Below are 19,584 nucleotides of genomic sequence, written 5' to 3'. Positions count from 1 at the left end.
GTTTTTTTTTTCTTGATGAGAGAGAGAAAGATGAATGAGAGTTAGTAAGAGATTGATGTGAGAAGTTAACTGCACTGTTATATATTTAACTAAAAATGATAAGAATAAAACTCGTCAATAGTAATCAAAGTAAACTTATATGGATTTAGGTGGCTTTTGGTTGAAAGGAATGAAAATATGAGAATAGGAATAGAAATAGATAGAATAAAATTTAAAATGCATTAAAAAAATTGATATAAAAATAATTAAATTTTTTTCTTGTTACATTAGAATGATTTTTCCTTCCTTTCTAAGATGTAATAGTTATTCTACCAAAATAGTGGAAAGAGCATTCCATTGAAATGTTATTCTAATACTTTAAAATGTAACCAAATAAAAAAATAGAATGAAAATTATTTTCTTTCCATTTCATTACCTCCAACCAAACGCCACCGATACAAGAATTTACTTGGTTGGACGTGATTCTAATTCTACCTAGTATGTTCACCATTGTACTTGCTATTTTCCATGAGTGAAAAAATATGTACTAACCAAACAGTTTGAGTGGAGTTTGACGGGTTACCCGCTGCCTCCCCGGGATTTGTCCCGCTCCGTCTCATTTTATGGGGTGGGGCAAATAGGGTGGATTATTGTGTGGAGAGTGTGCGTGGCATATAAATACAAATTACAACAATAACAAGCAGCTACAAGTCATGAACGTCTCATCCTTACAAACTAAACAGCTTTAAGTTTTTCCACATTATACCTGGACAAATCTTCTGAGAATAGTACACCATTAGGAGAAAGAAGGCGTCGAAGGGCGAGGAAAAATCGAGCCTAAAAGTTTTGAAAAGCAAAAGAGAGAACTTGTTGAGCTTCAAATGAATTTAGATTAAAAAATAAAAACAATCATCGTAGTTGTGAGGTTCTTACCCATTGAAATGCTGCTAGTGTGTACCAACAGCTTACCAAACCAAATCCTTTATTGCTAATAAGCTGGTAGAAGAAATGAGGATAGTTTTAAACTGGTAATTATGACAATATGAAGATTATAAGAAGGAAATAAAAAAAGAAGATATATAATTATTCACCATTAGTAGAATTGCTCCCAGAGTGAAGCAGCCACTCATTGTCATACTAATAAATTTTAGGTCTCGGCCAGCCTGTTGGAAGGAACAATCAGATATCAAAGATATTCTAAAGTAAAAGCTTGTGCATGTTCTTATTGAAGGGACTGATGAGAATGAATGAATCTGAAATGAGGGTTGTTCATCTAATTTGGTTGCCTCTAACAAATGATGAAACCTTTCAAGTCAAATGAACCAACTTAAGGAATAGATAACACCATGGAAAAGAGTCCAAAATGAGATGAGCTTTCCATCATTTTAAGAAAGTATATATAATGTGTGTGTGTGTGTGTGTATAATATATATTTCTGTAATTATGAGATGAGACAAGAAATAGAAGCGCACCAACAATGTTCCCTCAAGGCTGTGAATTGAAGGTGTAGCAACTATAGCCAAAATGTATGGTATAAGAACTTTGTGCATCTGCAAGGAATGATAAAAAATACCAGGAGAAATCAAATCAAAAATCCAAAAGCATTATCGTCCTAAAAAAAAGAACAATTATAATATTGCAATTGAAATGAACAAGATGAATTGATGAAACGGCAAATCCAGTCTAATTAATTCAACAAGATTCTTGATCATAAAAATAAACAAATTAAGGTAATGATTATGGGAAAGGAATGTTCAGAAAGAAAGATCTAACCTCTTGTATGACCAGCTGATCAGGTGTAAAAATATTCGGAAATAACCACGGAATAGCTGTTCCAATAGACCCTAAAACTATTCCAAGAACAGCACCTACGAGAACGAGCGACTTGAGCAGCATTCTGGCCTGTAAGATATTTTTAAAAACTTTCGGACTGCATTGAAAACATAACTATTTGATACAGATAATATATATATATATATATATATATATGTGTGTGTTTGTATCTACATACATAGTAAAGCACCAAACCTTTTCCAAATTACGTTTCACTCCATATATCAACTCAGGCATAAATGATTGTGCAGTTTGTGATAAAGGTTCACCCCAAACAGTGCACATGCAGAACGTTTGAATCATAACCTAAAGAAAAATAGTCAAGTCATTATTAATGCAAATTAAATTTACCTTCCTAAGATATAATTCTGAAGAGAAATAAATATAACTAGTTTTCCAAGTGTCAAAGAAAGCAACCTGATGAGCAGCCATGCTGATTGTGCCCATGGATGTAGCAAAATATATGAGGAGACTATAGAATGCCACCTAAAGATATAAACACCTTAGTTTTTGAAGGAAAACTAAGGAAAGATTATAGCCAAGCTCAAGGAAAACTGAGTAATATTTACCTTAGACGTCATAGTGATGAATACCGGAGCAGCAAGCTCAAGTATAGCGATAAGTTCTTTTGGTGAGGGAATGGAGAGAGCATATGCATTGTAACCTTTCTTGTTCAGATTTTCAACCATCATATACCCTGCAACAACCTAATACTATTTGTGTTAGTGGCAGTATGAAAGAAAACAAACTCATTTAGGATATTTCTCGGATATTCATAAGAACTAAAGTGAAATATATAATCTGGAAAGACAGTGGAGCAAAATGTTCATCTGGCGCACCTGTGATGCCATTGTCGCCCATGCTGCACCAGCAATGCCATAGCTAAAAACTCTGCACAGGAGTATATCACCAATGCCATTTATAATGCTAGCTACAGCCAAAGCCTTCAAAGGCCCCCAAGAGTCTTTCATGCCAAGACTGGAAAACAGCAATAAAAATTTCAATATCAAATTAAGAATGGGATTCCAACACATTCATGATTAAAAATGCTGGTTTCTGAAATATAATTTCATAGGAACATTCCCAGACCTCTATAACACACTACATCAAGTAATTATCATTGATTTCAAAGAAAATGAAAATCCTATTTAATACATACAATGGTTCAGTCGTCTATTTTAAATGAGACATTTAAACTTTTTCAATATGCATTCCATAGGTAATATGCAAGAAGAGAAAAATAACCTTGCACTTTGAGCAACCCAACCAATAAGAATCGCAGGCCATGCCAAGCCTCGAATCTACCAAAAAAAAATATGTTCAGCTCAAAATGCATTCACGCAAATTGTGCATACAATATAACATGGAAGTAAAACAGCGAAAGAAATTAAGTACCAATCACCCATCAAACATAAAATTGTTTATGGATACTTGGCGTTCAAAATGACAGCTGATAAAAGAAAATATAAAACGATTAAGAAAATATTTGCTCTTTATACTTTTGAATTCGTTATAACTTGATTTTCTGGTTTAAGAATTATTAAGGAATGAAAAAGTACCTGAACATAGGTGTTCGCTGCAGGTACAATATGTACATTATTTGCCCCAGCAAAAGCTGAAAGCAACATAATCAAATTCTTTAGTTACTGAAATGCCCAATAAATTTTAAAAGTATCAGCCAAAAACTATGACAAACTAATCAAACACTCAAGATGTCCATAATGAAAGGAAGTTCCAAAGTAGACTCCAGATGTTATTACCAGTTAGAGACCATAAACCAAAAAATCTTGTAAAGAAAAACATCAAGAAGCCACAAGTCAATCCAACAAAGAGCAACACGGATATGTGATGTTGCACTTCATTTTTATCCTGCAACAAATACCAAATTGTTAAGCACTGAAACTCTAAACAAGAAAAAGAGTGTAGTTACTGCTGTAAAGGATACATTTTATACATTAATAACTTCATCTCAAGAAAAATAAATGCAAAATAAAGTATTTAACCCATAGCCAAAAAATCTAGATTAGCAAATTAGTAAGGTACACTGATCTATTTATCCAAAAAACAAAAACAAATAAATGTGACTCAATCAGAAATTGACCTTTTTTTTTATCAATCCACATTTACAACTTACAAGTAGTTATCCAATTCTAAATTGTAAATTCTTATGTTAACAGCTTTATGAAAACAATTCTATTGTCTCTTCAACTGAAACAGAGACCTGAACATAGAACTTTCAAATCTCACTTCACAATTTTTTGCCAAACTTCACATTAGTTTTATTTCTATTCTCTTGGAAGAAAAAAGAAAAGAGACAATAGACTTGAAGCAATACTACATTGATTCTTAAATCTTATCTACTACTTACTTACTCCCATTCTCTTGGACGCACCGTAAAACTAATGAAGTATGTTGCACATGTCTAAAATATAGCACAAACAAATTCTATTAATTATATTTATACATGTATATATTGTACATATAAGAAGACCACAGTACATCCCTTAAAAAAGACAACTCTTTTTAATTTTTTTTTTACGTAACAGTATACATTGTAATTATATTGAACATGTTATGTAAACATGTTACATGCATGTAGTTTTTATGTATATACACCTAAAATACATTATTAGAATTTTTTTTCAGCTCAATAAATTATTTAAAATTTTCAAAAGATATAAATATTTTAAATAATTACAATGTACATAATTTGCTGCATAAATACTTAAGTTTAACTCCCAGTTGCAAATAAATACTCAAGTTTAATTTTGGAAGTAATAATACTTAAGTTATATTTCTGTAACTCTGCACGTACCTGAACATTAAATGTCAAATCATTATCACGTGTCATTTTCTTATTGGTACATATAAATTATTTTTAAAAAAAAAATTAAAAATTCATGACTTGGACTAATTAGGATTGCCACGTGACAATTTACTTAATATTTAACAATCAAGTATCTATAGAGTTCCAGAAATATAACTTAAGTATTATTGTAGCCAAAAATTAAACTTAAGCAACTGGGAGTTAATTTATGTTGCAAATTACTCTAAAGAAAATTATAACTGTAGACTTGTCAAAAAACATGAGGAGTGTACCGGTGTTGCTTTTTAAGGAGATGTACTTTAGTCGTTCCCTATATCTAATGAGTAGAGAAAAAGCATAATTACGTAGTTGGAAAAGAAACCATGGTTAATTAACACTCAAAAAATGATTCCAATAAGTCAAAAGCCAAAAATTGCAACAGCCAACTTAACTCGTAACATCAACGAACTAAACAAAACTCACAAAGTTCTACTTGAAGTCTTTTACACCTTATTGTCCACCAAACAAACTTAACTCATAACATCACAATCACAGAAATAGACAAAACTCACAAAGTTCTAGTCTTTTACACCTTATTGGCCACCATTCAAAAGATGGCTAAGCGTTTTTGTGTCTTTTTTTTTTTTTTTTCCTTCTAGTTTTTGATGTAGAATCATAAAAGACTGACACTAAGAATTTGTCTTAACTGAAAAAAGATTTTAAATAAATTTGAAGGTATCACATGAAAGACTAAAAGAAACTAACCCGTCTGGCAAGTGCAGTGGCAACCATATTGGAAGTTGCAATGGAAAGAAACATGAATACATAACTCAAATAATCACAAAAAACTGTTCCTGGACCTGAACATACAAAACCCAAAATCAAAATTACATACACCAAAACCAATAATCAATACCCAAATTCATCAAAATCCAAACAAATTTCAAACAACTGAATTGTGAATTGCTTACCTAAAGCAGCAAGCTCAAGAGAACTTCCCTGACCAATAACAACCGTATCAATAAGACTCATAAGAGGACCACAAATCCAAAGTCCAACAGCAGGTCCAGTAAACATAGCAATCTCCTTAATCTGCTCCCACATTCCCTCACCCAAAACATCCACATTCTCCACAGCCGCTTCTCCGCCGCAATTTTGCTCGTCATAATCGGCGGCGATGCAAGCAGGCGAGATCCGGGCACGGCGGGAGTGAAAACGTAAAGTTGGAAGGGAAAGAGCAGTGGTCTTGTTGCCGAAGTGAGGATTGTTGGGATTGAAGAAGGTGGAAGACAGTTGAGAGCGAGGACGAAGAGGGTTGAGAAGTAAGCTAGGGTTTCGGAAGGAGACATGGGCTTGAATCATCATTTTCCCGGGAAAATTTGGGGAAGAGAGAAAATATCTTTGCCCTGTTGTCTTTAAAATAATGAATATAATAAGAAAAGTGTACGGACAGTGATGAGGTTGTTGAGGAAGAGGGAGATTTACTTTTATATGTTTTGAAATTGCCCAATTACGTCACGCCACGTGGATATTCTTTTACGTTTGGTTTTTTGGCGGCTATTTCTTTTTTTTTTTTCTTTCCTAAAATGGTAAAAGTATTTGAATGTCTCCCTCCCTCACTTTTTATCTATTGTGTTTTTTCTATGTTTTTTTTTTTTTTGGCTACTTAGAATTTTTATCTTTGAACTTTGACATGTACCAAATCATGTCTCTTTAACTTTTAAGTCGTTAAAAATACCCCTGATCTACCGAGATTATTGAATTTAAAGATTTTTATCCAATTTTAGTAAAAAAAATCTAACATGAATGAAAGTTCAAGGGGCATGATTTAGTACACTTCAAAATTAGAGGGACGTGATTTGGTAGATATTAAAGTCTGGAGAGCATGATTTAGTACATAAACAATCATTGAAATAGTAAAATTGAATAAAATTAGTCAAAAGTCCTTAAATCTAACAATCTCAATAGTTTAGAAAGAATTTTTAACGGTCAGAAAAGTAAAAAAAGTATGATTTAGTACATGTTAAAGCTTAGTGGGCAAAAATTCTAATTAGCCTTTTTTTTTTTTTAAGTTAAACCCACCTAATTAACACTCTACTTGTATTTAATTCTCAAAATTAAAATTTTGATGGTAACACATAAAATGTTTATGAGTATATTTTATATGCGTAATACGTTTATATTAGTACACATAATATTATTATTTTAAAAATATAAAAAATATTTCAAATTTTATAATATATTTTATTTTTTAATTTTATAATTTATTTAATTTTAAAATAATTTTTAAAAATTATTTAAAAATAATCATTAAGTACTTATGTTTCTAAAAATAAACTTTAATTTTATACCGCTTACATATTTTAAATTGTCCTTGTTGAGTACTTAGCTTCCAAGTACATCTCCAAGGGAGGTTCATGTTCTTGGTGTGAGAAGTCAAGTGCGCTCGGACAGGACCATGTGTTGTCGTTTAGTGCCTTGCCCCACGTGGTATGTCTTTTTTTTTGTTGTTGAATAAAAGCGTTTTTAGATTAATACCACAAATTAGACCTCATGGTCATTACATAAAATATTATTTGGTATATCGACAAGATCGACCATACCAGTTACATTCCTCGCGAAAGCTCACTTAACCACATTATGGGCTGCAAAATTACACTGTCTAGAAATAAAAGTAAAATTACAACTTAACAAAAGATTCGAGAGATATTTACATTGAATCATAGTTACCAATACCCCAATAGGAACAATTCCCTTTCAACGCATTGATAATCGTCTCAAAGTCACTCGCAATCAACACAAAAGTATGCTTCTTCGAGACCACTGATTCCAAAGCTAATAGACAGACCACAACTTCTCCAATTAGAGGGTCAGAGAAGTTGAGCATTTTGGTAGCCGCCCACAAGACAGTCTCTGTGTGATGCCTAGCCAAAGTCACTACGCACATCGAATCCCAGCCAACTTTAACATCACAGTTGATTTTGACCCAATCTTTTAGAGGAGGGGACCAAATAAGAGACTCAATTGTCTTCCAATAAGAAAACAAACAATAACCATAATCTGTGTAATAGATATAGATAGAGTCAATATATTATTATTTAATATTACACATAAAATTATTGTGTACCTTATCGTTACGAGCTTTCCATATCGTATCTACTACAATTAAATCATATAGGAACAACCCTTGGGACGTCTTAAAAGAATGATTGTAACACTAATTAATTTTAACTTTAAAATAAATAAAATATCTTTAAGCTTATAAAAAATAATAAATAAATAAAGATCTTTAATAAGTGTCATATAATATATGAGAAAAAAAATTACAATGTTTAAAGAGTTCGTACACGTTTTATTTATCTTTATATTTGGGATAATTTTCTAATCTATTTTTTTATGGTCGTTTATGTTGTAGTTATTTAAGATATTCTACAAAATTTTGAGAAATTTAACATGATAAAAATAGATTTAAACAGTTTATTTCACACGTGTATAAAATAAAAAAAATCTTATATGCAAGAAACTTTTTGTTTCAGACTTGTTATCTTTTAACTATTCAGAATTTCTTTTATTAGATTTTAATATCATCGCTAGGGGATTAATTTATTTTTTATCTTATTTTATTTTGTAGATATTTTGGGGACATTCTTAATAATGAGTTGGCGTATAGTATTTAATGATACAAGTTAAAACTCTAGCTCTTTGGGTGTGCTGTTTGAGAAAGTTTTAGTTTTATTGTCTAAAATTTTAGGAACAATTTTGTCTCATATTGCTCGCTGATTTTAACAGTTCATGGTTTGACAAAGCATGTCCTTCAGTTAGACGATCAACTATTCAAGTTCAAAGAGGCTCATACTCTGTTTGAGGATATTTGTATCGTAAATTCATAAATAATTTTAACCACTATGTCATATTAAAAAAAACAATAACTTATAATTTTACGAAATTCAAATTGCAATTACATTTGTCTAATGGTCCAGTCCGATCCGTAATGATAATATCTTATACATAAGAGAAATGTAAGTAAATGACCCTATTTCTAACTCTATAGATAGTTAATGTCCCTTTTTTTAAAATAATAAAGCAAATGTCTTTTTTTATTTTTTAATACCTAAAATACCCTTCATTATATAAAAGGTATTATATGTTTTATTCCTTTAATAGAAATTATAAAAAACAATAAATCAAAACCTCTCTACTGAATTTTTGTCAGCTATTTTTTCATTATATAAAAGGTATTATATATGTTATTCTTTTAGATTTTGCTGTTGTTGTTGTTGTCTAATATGTTATTTAACCATATAATTAATTTTTTATTAATATATCGTATGATATACAAACAATATACCTTAAACCAATATACATATATCACAAACTTAAACTAATATACTATTAAATGAATTGTTTTTCACAATATACAGTAGCATACAAAAACTATATATCATAGTCATAAGCAGATATACCATAGTCAAAAATTAATACACCACCAGCATAATGAAAAAAAAAATTATACAAAAAACTTAATTTAATATTCCACAAGTTTTTTTTTCTTGTTCTTTCCTTCATGAAATACCAATGAACATAAAATCAATAGGGAAATTTCACTTTTTGGCCTTTATAATACAAGCCATATCAAAATTTATACCCTCCTTTAATTTGTACAAATTTAGTCCATTGATTACATGAACTTCCCATTTTACCCTTATTTTTAAAAAAAAATAAAATAAAATTGGTAAAAACCAACGGTGGTGTCTTTCTCTCTCTCTTCCCTCTCTCTCGTGCACCACTCTCTCTCTCTAGAAAAAACTGAAAAAAGTTCTCAAAAATTTCCCTCTTTCTCGTCCGTCCCTCTCTCTCTTCCCTCTTGAATGGTTGTTTCTCGGTGGGTGTTGGTGGAAAACCGAAGCACAACCCAATATCACTCAAGAATCTTACACCATTATAATGGGTAAGTTGTGTTTTAAGCATTTTGTTTGACTTTATGTAGTTTAAAATTGTTATATGTGTGTTATTTATTGGAACTGCTGTTTTTTGGTCTGAAATTGTTGAGATCTGGCAGATCTGGTTTTCAATCGAATTCTGGGTTTTCCAGTGTTATCGATGATATATCGATAATTTGTCGATGGTTTGTCGATGATTACACAAGGAAAGGTCAGTGACGACCATTATCGACGTTATGTCGACATAATGTCTATATGTTATCGACATTAAGCAACCAAAAATTATTTACAATTTGTTGACATTTTGTCGACAGTTTGTCGAGAGCATGTCGACAAAAAGCATTTATCTTTTTTTGAGAAATTGTCGATATTTTGTCGACACCATGTCGACAAAATATCGATGTAAATGAAAAAAGCCATAAATAAAACATAACATAACATTAAAATAACATGAATAAAATAACATAAAAAAACATTAAAAAAAACAGAAAATAAAGTTCATAAAAAAAAAAAACAAACATTAAATAAAACTCACCACAAGCCATAACATAACAAATTATTTTTTAAAAAAATTCTTTGGCTTGTGGGTGAGCCTTGCAATACTTGCATAATGTTCCAGGCTTCACCGGTTTACCGTTAAAGATGCCTAGTTTGCAACGACGGCATCCTTCGGGGAACCCTAGTGGTGGAGCCGGCCATACACCAATTTTGCAAAAATGTGCTTCAAGTTGCCTGAACCTGAACTCGTTCCCACATCGTTCTCTTTCGAAAGCTCTTTGGGCGTCAAAAACTTTCTGCATTTCAAGAGTAATTATGCCAACATCAGGCTCCTGCTTCAGCTCTTCAGGAGTTAAGATGGGGAATTTGCCTTTGTTCTTTCTTGGCGCCATATTTAGAGCTTAAGAATAAGAGAAATTTTTAAGAGTAAGAAAGAAGTAGAAGACAAGAGCACTTATGAATAAGGAAGGGATTTACTTTTATAGAGCAGTAAACATGTTGGGAATGTAGGAAAATTAAATGGTCATTAAATGTGTAACTGTACAGGTAAAACGCATGAAATGGTGTATTTGTCGACTGAATGTCGATACAATGTCGATATGTTGTCGACAACATGCAATTTTGTGACACTGCTAACTTATTTGTCGATACCATGTCGACGTCATGTCGATAGCTTGTCGATAGGACACGTGTCAGACATGCAACGTGTCAGTTGGGAAGGGTTGTTGGGAACGTAGGTAAAATTTATTAACATTAAATGTGTAACCGTAAAACACGAAACGCATGCACTGTGTGTTTGTCGATTGAATGTCGATGGTGTGTCGATGTTATATCGATGGCAAGCATGCTTGGTGTGGTTGTCGACGTTATGTCGATATTATGTCGACACAATGTCGACAATTAGTGTCATAATTTCTGCTGTTGTGGTTATCGACATTATGTCGATTGATATCGATGGGATGTCGATTTTTTATTTTTTTTGGGTGTTTTTTCCTTTACTCACCTTGTTTTTTTGGTTTGCAATTGCAGTTGAGAAAGTGTTCCTTGTTGTATCGTACGATGGTGTTTGGTTATGTGAGAATTATAATTGGATCTACAAAGCAAATAGCAGCTTGACGTTGACAGTTACAACTGAGACAACCCTACAAGAACTGCAACAAATTTTATATGAAGAGTTGGAAGTTGATCCGGTAGCGTATGATTTAAAGTTGGAGATTTGTTCCTTGTACATGAAGGGAAAAATGGTTGCGCCAGTGGTTATTAAGAGAGAACGCCAACTGAGAACGTTCTTATAGATGAGGGCAACAATGTCAAATACAGAGTTTATGCCATTATTCGTGACCAAGGTGAGAAAAGTTGGGAATTCGGAGCCTACGCCGCCTACTAATCCTCTCCCTCGAAGTGTGGTAGGGTCTTGCGTTCCCGAAACAGATGTTGGGATTGGTGTGAATGAGGAGGTTCCGACCAATTTAGAGGTTCCGACCAATGTAGGGCAAGAACAAGAAGCGACAGGATTTCATCAGTTTGAAGAGTTCGATACAACCTTCTACAATAACGATCCTATTGTAGATTTGAATATGGACGATGAACATGATTTGGCAGTCGATGAAGCCATAGCGGGACCATCGTTGAGGTTAGAGTGTGTACTGAGTAACCAAGGTACACAGCGAGAACGACAACCTCGTAGTGAAAATCGCACTACACCTGGAACTAGCAGTAGTCGACAAGGCAGAACTGAAGAACATGCTCGTCATGCAACCTTCTCAACGTTCTCCTCTTTTGAAGTTTGTACCAAGTTCAAAGCTCCCATGTGGACAAAGGAAGATATAATGGAAAATCATGAGCTAACTACTTGTTTACAAAGTAAGGAAGCAGGGGTGATAGAGCTTGGTAATTTTTATGAAAACAAGGAAGAACTGAGACAAGTAGTGGGTAGGTTTGCACTTAATAACAATTTTGAGTGGATGGTGAAGAAGTCATCCCCTGATGTGTTGTACGTTACATGCAAGGCTCCAGATTGTAAATGGAGATTGAGGGGGAGGAAGAAGATGCATTCTGACAACTTTGAGGTCACTGTATTTCACAATGAACACACATGTAACTTGAATGCGAGACGTTCAGATCACCGTCAAGCAGCACCATGGGTAGTTGGCCACCTTATTAAGGGGAAGTACACCCAAGATGGAACTAAGTACAAGGCTAAAGACATACAGAGGGACATGTTTGACAACTATGGTATCAGTATGAGTTATGTGAAGGCGTGGAGGTGCAGGGAGATGGGACTTACGTATGCTAGGGGTACGCCTGAGTTTTCATACATGAAGCTTCCTGGGTACTTGTACATGCTGGAACAGAAGAATCCAGGTACCATTACTGACTTGTACTTAGAGGATGAGCGGTTCAAGTACTGTTTTATATCACTCGGTGCATGTAGAAAGGGCTTTTCTTTTTGTCGTCCTGTTTTGAGTATTGATGGCACCTTCTTGAAGACGAAGTACGGCGGTATAATGTTAGTTGTTGTGGCATACGATGCGAACAACCAATTGTTGCCGGTTGCTTATGGTATCGTTGACAGTGAGAATAACGACTCCTGGACGTATTTCTTACAGAAGTTGAGGGTAGCAATTGGCGTGGTTGAGAACTTAGTGTTTGTGTCAGATAGGCATCAAAGCATTGATCATGCTGTTGAACTCGTTTTTCCCGAAGCGATCCACTGTGCATGCTATCACCACATTGTTATGAACGTGAACGCCAAATTCAAGACTGATGCTTTTCACAACCAAATATATAATGTTGCTTACGCATGGTCGAAGACTGAATGCGATAGAGAGTTCGAGAAGCTTAGAAAGATGAATCCGACCATTGCTGCATATGTGGAGAGTATAGGGTTTGAGAAGTGGGCTCACCCTTATTGTTTGGACGATAGATACAACATCATGACGAGCAACGCTGCTGAAAGCTTCAATAGTGTCACAGAAGAGTTCAGGAAATATCCAATAACTACTTTGGTTGAATTTATCAGGTTCACACTCCAATCGTGGTTCGCTAATCGCCTCGAAAATGCTGACAAATGTACCACCCCTTTGGCCACGCTCTTTGAAAAAAACTTGGCAAAAATTCATGAAAATGCAAGGTACAGGCGCGTCCAACGAAATGGAGCCAATTTGTATAACGTTGGTAGGGGACCTAACGGTGAAAGAGGTGGTGATGTGAATCTAGTTGAAAGAACATGCACCTGCGGCGTGTTCACGTTATTGAAACTCCCTTGCCTTCATGCATGTGCCGCGGCATTGAAAACGAACACAAGTGTGTACACGCTTTGCTCACCTTATTATTCAAAAGAAACGTGGAGGAAGATTTACGATGATACCATCAATCTTGCTGGTGACGAGGATGATTGGGTTCTCCCAGAACACATCAAGAATATGAAAGTTGGGGTACCTGTGGAAAAGAAGCCTGTAGGTCGTCCAAGAAAAAGCAACGCTGGAAGAAGACAGGAGAACCGTTTCCCGTCTGGTGATAAAAAGGTTCGTACCACGAAACCGCAGCCCGCCGTGGCGATTCGAGCCACAACAGAGCAACATGCAAAGCCCGCATTTGAGGCGTCCTGTACTTATTCGTTGTCTTCACTAGTAACTGGTCTAACTATGAATAATTATCGCTATTTCAGGTTCGAAACTGTTTTAAAATAATGTCGAGGTTGAATATTTTTTTAAATATTTTAATTATTTTTAGGTTTAATAGTTATTTTTGTTGAATAATATCGATATTTTATATTTGAAACCACGAATAATTATCATAATTTGAACGAAGAGAAAGTCTATATATACATAACTGTAATGTTAATTACACAAAATATACAATGTCCCAATAATTACACATATAATCAGCCGACATTTTGGTAAAATAAATCAACACACCACCGTTGACGAAACATAGCTATCCGCCCTGGCGTCACATCGGTCAATCCACGTTGCATCATGAGATGCTCCACATACTCAATGCAATAGACGCCACAATCACCACTAAATGCAAAATAAAATGTAAAGTCAGTCTAATGTAAAACATATTTTAATACTATAGTACTTTTTTATCGCTATGTACCTGGTTGTTGACTTCGGAACTAAGTCGTGAGTGGCTCGAGTCGAATGCATTTTTGGAAGCACCGTGATGTCCCTGTTAGTTAACGCCATGATCTGGTTGTTATGTGGAAATTCCCCGGTTGCAAGGATTAGCGAGGGCAGCAGTTCTCCCCAAGTCTTCAGGATGGGTTCCATGGCGGTCCAATGATAGACGCTGGAATCACAGTCGTAGACATTAATTTTCCACAGCTCTATGTCGACTTCAAGTGTGACCCAGTGCCTTGCCTCGGGAAGGTTCAGAACGAAGTAAATAAACTCGTTACCCCTCCATCTCTCAAAGACTTGGGACTGTAATTACAGAGAACAACGAAACAATTAACAAACCATAATAATCCTCCCAAACAATTAACATTTAAAATCTTACTAAAACAATACCTTATGAACCCCTCTGCAGTAGTCCAGGATATAATCCTCCCACACAAAGTTTCTCCTCGGACCCTTGTGGCTCGTCCATGCACTGCTGATCATGCTGGTCACAAATGTGGAGAGAATGACACCCTTCTGAGGAAATGTCAGTGGATAGTCGGTGCGTCGCCTCCTCAGCATATGCATTGCTGCATCTATATGCTGCATATAAAGGGAAATGTCAGTTAGACAAAAAAATATATTAATTGCACATAAAGTTGTAAAGTGAAGTAATATTATAAAATACTTTACTTACGTCATTTGTAAGCCATTCCTTTGGTGTGAGCATTATCCAAAAGAATCCTGGACCGTAATCACCACTTCTCAAATCCCGAAGTCGGTGGTTCGGAATGAGTCCAACACACCACTTTTCGAAAGTGGATAACAATTTCTCATCCGGTGGCTCCAGGGGATCAAAAGTCGAAGATGGCCTATGTCTCCTCTTCATCTCCGTATAGTCACCGAACCATACAGGAGGATTTCTCTTCCTCTTCCGACTCTTAACCACTGCAGGTTGTGCCTCTATCGACAGAATCTCACCCTGCGACTCGGTGTCAAGTACATGGATAATAGGTTGTGCCTCGATCGGAGTCGCTGGAGCTCCCTCATAAGAATCGTACCCGTCGGGGAAGACCTCCTCCTCTTCTACTGGGGGTGAAGCAGCTGGTAGTGGGGTAGATGGATCTGTTGGGGCCTCCGGTGCTGAAGCTGTCGTTGGCGGACGATTCCAAACGGTATAATCACATATAATCACATAGAGCTCAAAAAGAGCTTTCCAACGGTATAAAGAACGTCCCAAACGGAGTCCCGAGTCAAAACTTATGGCAAAAATAAAAACTTAAAAAAATAGCAATCTGCCATTATCGTGGTCGCAACCATGGTCGCGACCACTGGGTTTAAAAACCCAGAAAACCCAAATTTCAGCTTCGAAAATATGCCAAACTCACCCCCAATTCAACCCAAACATGCATATAACTCAAAATCATGAAATAGAGCTGCTAGCATATCTCAGAGGATCAAAAACACATATCTCATGCATCAAATCCAAAAATTCAGATTACATAAATGACTCAAAACTCATGCTCAACTCATCAAAATCTCAAGTTCAAGAACATGAACTCAATCCAACACAAACCTAATAAAAATCCAGCAGCATAACACCATTTTAACATGAAAATCCAACTAAAAATACCATACAACCTCAGCCCAAGCTCAACAACAAAGCATACAATAAATAGAAGCTCAATTGCACAAGATTAACAAGCTTAAACTAATCAAAGAAACCACTATTATGCAACCTTTCTTCATCATCATCAAGAACATGCAATTCACAAACCCAAACATGCTTTTACCCACAATATTTCAGTAATTAAAACAAGGTTAAGATCATAAAAACTACCTTGATTCTCAACAAAACAAGAGCAATGATCTTCCTCCAAAATCAAGCTTCAATCAAACCAAAAACCAAGCTTTTTCTTCAATAATTCAAGTTTTGAAAAAAAAGAGGGTAAGAGAGGGAGAGGGTTCGGGTGAGAGAGAGAATTAACCAGAAATTATCAATCTATATTCCTCAAAATTCATTTTTAACAAACTTAGAAAATAAAGGTCTAATGACCAAAATGCCCCCATGGCTTAAATCCACACACACTCACCCACACAAGGGTAATTTTGCCATTTCACACTCAATTATATCCAAATAAATTTCAGATTATCATTCATCAAATAAAATGCCAAATAATCAATCCAATTTACATTTCGGGCCCGAACCCGGTTCGACTTGAAATTCCCGGGTGTGACTATACCGTGCTAACCTGTCAGAACACACCTGAAAAGACAACACAGGCATACTATATAATAATATAGTTCTATTAAGCACGTAATTAATTTAATCTCAACAATTTACCCTTCTCGGGTCATAATTACTAAAATGCCCCTGGCTCACCAACGGGGTCTTTAATATATTAAAATTCATATAAAATCACATATATTAAATTATATAATAATATAATTTCCTCAGTTATACATAATTATCTAGTTAGGGTTTTGCTAATCCATTTCTTAATTCCGGGTATTACAATTACCCCCTCCTTATAGAAATTTCGTCCCGAAATTTACCTGAACAACTCCAGATATTTCTGCTGCATATCCGTCTCGAGTTCCCAGGTTGCCTCTTCTACTTTACTGTTCATCCACAGTACTTTCACCAGTGCCACTGTCTTGCTTCTCAAGACTTTTTCTCTTCTATCAAGTATCTGCACTAGTTGCTCCTCATATGACAAATCTGACTGGAGTTCCAATGCTTCATAACTCAGAACATGGGACGAGTCTGAGACATATTTTCGAAGCATTGAAACATGAAACACATTATGTACAAATTGCCTGGGGCATAGCCAACCTGTACGCTACTTGCCCTATCCTCTCAAGGATTTCAAAAGGTCCAATGAACCTCGGGCTAAGCTTTCCCTTCTTCCCAAAGCGTTTTATGCCTTTCATCGGAGATATTCGGAGAAATACCATGTCCCCGACCTGGAAATCAATATCTCGACGCTTTGGATCGGCATAACTCTTTTGCCTACTCTGAGCCGCGAGCATTCGCGCTCTAATCTTATCAATTGCCTCACTTGTTTTCTGAACAGCTTCGGGACCCAAGAACTTTCTTTCACCCACTTCATCCCAGTGAATAGGTGATCTAAATTTTCTTCCATATAAAAGTTCGTAAGGAGCCATCCCGATTGTTGCCTGATAGTTGTTATTATAAGAAAACTCGATCAGGGGAAGGTACTTTACCCATGATCCCTCAAAGTCAAGCACACATGCCCGTAGCATGTCCTCTAAAATTTGAATGGTCCTCTCGGATTGCCCATCCGTCTGAGGATGAAAAGCTGTGCTGAACTTTAACTGAGTACCCATAGCTCGATGCAGACTCTCCCAGAATCTCGATGTAAACTTCGGATCTCTATCCGACACAATGGACTTTGGGACACCGTGCAGACGAACAATTTCTCTAACATATAATTCAGCATACTGATCAATGGAGAAATTCGTCCGAACAGGTAAAAAGTGAGCAGACTTTGTAAACCTGTCCACTATGACCCACACAGAGTCAAATTGTCCCGTGGTTCTAGGCATACCTACCACGAAGTCCATAGCTATATCTTCCCATTTCCATTCTGGTACTTTCAGTGGTTGCAGCAACCCTGCAGGTCGCTGGTGTTCAGCTTTCACTTGCTGACATGTAAGGCACTTTGCAACATACTCAGTGATGTCATTCTTCATGCTTGGCCACCAAAACATGGCTTTCAGGTCTTGGTACATCTTTGTTGACCCTGGATGAACTGAATAAGGAGTCGTGTGAGACTCATCCATGATCTCTTTCTTGATGTTTTCATTCATAGGCACACAAACTCGACTTCCAAATTTCAACATTCCCGTTTCATCTACTGAGAAATCACTAGCCTTCCCAGTCAAAACCCTAGCTCGGGTTTTTATCAACTCTGAATCTTGCTTTTGTGCTTCTTTAATTCTCTCTAAAAGAGTGGATTGTAGGGTAATATTAGCCAATTGCCCCACAACCAACTCAATCTGACCTCGAGTCATTTCATTTGCTAACTGTCGGGAGATTTGCTTCATAGTACTCAACTGACTCTGACCTTTTCTACTCAAAGCGTCAGCAACCACATTGGCTTTACCAGGATGATAAAGGATCTCACAATCATAATCCTTCACCAATTCTAGCCAACGTCTTTGTCTCATATTCAAGTCCTTCTGGGTGAAGAAGTATTTCAGACTTTTATGATCAGTGTATATCTCACATTTCTCGCCATAAAGGTAATGCCGCCAAATATTTAGCGCAAATACCACTGCTGCGAGTTCTAAATCGTGAGTAGGGTACCTCTGCTCGTACTCCTTTAACTGTCGAGAAGCATAAGCTATTACCCTCCCAGCCTGCATAAGCACACAGCCGAGACCCTGTCTCGAGGCATCACAATATACCACAAACTTTTCCTTATCTGAAGGAAGAGTTAGTACAGGAGCGGTAATCAAGCGTTGCTTTAACTCCAGGAAACTTTTCTCACACCGATCAGTCCAAACAAACTTCTGGTTCTTTCGGGTCAGCTCCGTTAAGGGTACAGCGATCTTTGAGAAACCCTCAACGAATCGGCGATAATAACCAGCCAAACCCAGAAAACTTCTGACCTCCGTAGTTGACTTCGGTGCTGGCCAATCCCGAACAGCTTCAATTTTGACCGGATCCACCATGATCCCATCTTTATCCACTATGTGCCCCAAAAATGAGACACGAGATAACCAGAATTCACACTTTTTGAACTTAGCATAAAGCTTGTGATCCCGTAATCTTTGCAAAATCGCTCTGAGATGTAACTCATGCTCTTCTTCGGTCTCAGAGTACACCAAGATGTCGTCAATAAACACAATCACGAACCTATCCAGGTAATCTTTAAACACCCGGTTCATCAAATCCATGAATGCCGCCGGGGCATTAGTGAGTCCAAAAGACATCACAAGAAATTCATAGTGTCCATACCGAGTACGGAACGCAATTTTCGAGATATCTTCCTCTCGAATTCTCAACTGATGATAGCCTGAGCGAAGATCGATCTTGGAAAAGACCGTCTTCCCCTTCAGTTGATCAAACAGATCATCAATCCGAGGTAAAGGATACTTGTTCTTAATGGTAAGCTTGTTCAACTCCCGGTAGTCAATACACATCCGGTGGTTCCGTCTTTCTTCTTCACAAATAGAACCGGAGCTCCCCAAGGTGAGTAGCTCGGTCTAATGAATCCCAGATTCAGCAACTCTTGCAATTGTATCTTCAATTCCTTCAACTCAGCTGGAGCCATTCGGTACGGTGCCTTAGACACTGGATCCACTCCCGGAGCCAATTCAATAACAAATTCAATCTCCCGCACAGGTGGCAATCCCGGTAGATCTTCTGGAAAGACATCAAGAAACTCGCATA

At 36.0% G+C, this 19,584-nt stretch overlaps 1 protein-coding gene and 1 long non-coding RNA gene across 2 annotated transcripts; both read right to left on the bottom strand.

The window, feature by feature from the left end:
* Nucleotides 1-375: 375 nt before the first annotated feature.
* On the bottom strand, nt 376-6,067 carry LOC115717513 (protein DETOXIFICATION 46, chloroplastic). Its single transcript, XM_061117531.1, has 14 exons — nt 5,590-6,067; nt 5,384-5,478; nt 3,573-3,681; nt 3,372-3,427; nt 3,058-3,113; nt 2,652-2,790; nt 2,382-2,519; nt 2,230-2,298; nt 2,008-2,118; nt 1,753-1,881; nt 1,452-1,529; nt 1,071-1,142; nt 913-975; nt 376-816 (listed from the first exon to the last, which is right to left on the bottom strand). The coding sequence occupies exons 1-14, from the start codon at nt 5,981-5,983 to the stop codon at nt 715-717; spliced, it is 1,611 nt and encodes a 536-aa protein (XP_060973514.1). The 5' UTR covers nt 5,984-6,067; the 3' UTR covers nt 376-714.
* Nucleotides 6,068-13,858: 7,791 nt separating this feature from the next.
* On the bottom strand, nt 13,859-14,661 carry LOC133039514 (uncharacterized). The gene is made up of 2 exons (XR_009688658.1): nt 14,574-14,661; nt 13,859-14,486 (listed from the first exon to the last, which is right to left on the bottom strand). It is a non-coding gene; the product is annotated as an uncharacterized LOC133039514 (long non-coding RNA).
* Nucleotides 14,662-19,584: the final 4,923 nt, after the last annotated feature.

The sequence above is a fragment of the Cannabis sativa genome, chromosome 6 (assembly GCF_029168945.1).
Source record: "Cannabis sativa cultivar Pink pepper isolate KNU-18-1 chromosome 6, ASM2916894v1, whole genome shotgun sequence".
Classification (NCBI taxonomy): domain Eukaryota; kingdom Viridiplantae; phylum Streptophyta; class Magnoliopsida; order Rosales; family Cannabaceae; genus Cannabis; species Cannabis sativa.
Note: the sequence above shows the minus strand (reverse complement) of the source record. Positions and strands in the feature narration are given on the sequence as shown.

Excerpts from the sequence above, each read along its gene's own strand:
- LOC115717513 (XM_061117531.1), bottom strand. The coding sequence starts at position 5,983 with ATGATGATTCAAGCCCATGTCTCCTTCCGAAACCCTAGCTTACTTCTC. Across the intron at positions 976-1,070 it reads TGGGAGCAATTCTACTAATG|CTTATTAGCAATAAAGGATT; the intron begins GTGAATAATTAT and ends TTCTTCTACCAG. Across the intron at positions 817-912 it reads CACTAGCAGCATTTCAATGG|GCTCGATTTTTCCTCGCCCT; the intron begins GTAAGAACCTCA and ends CAAAACTTTTAG.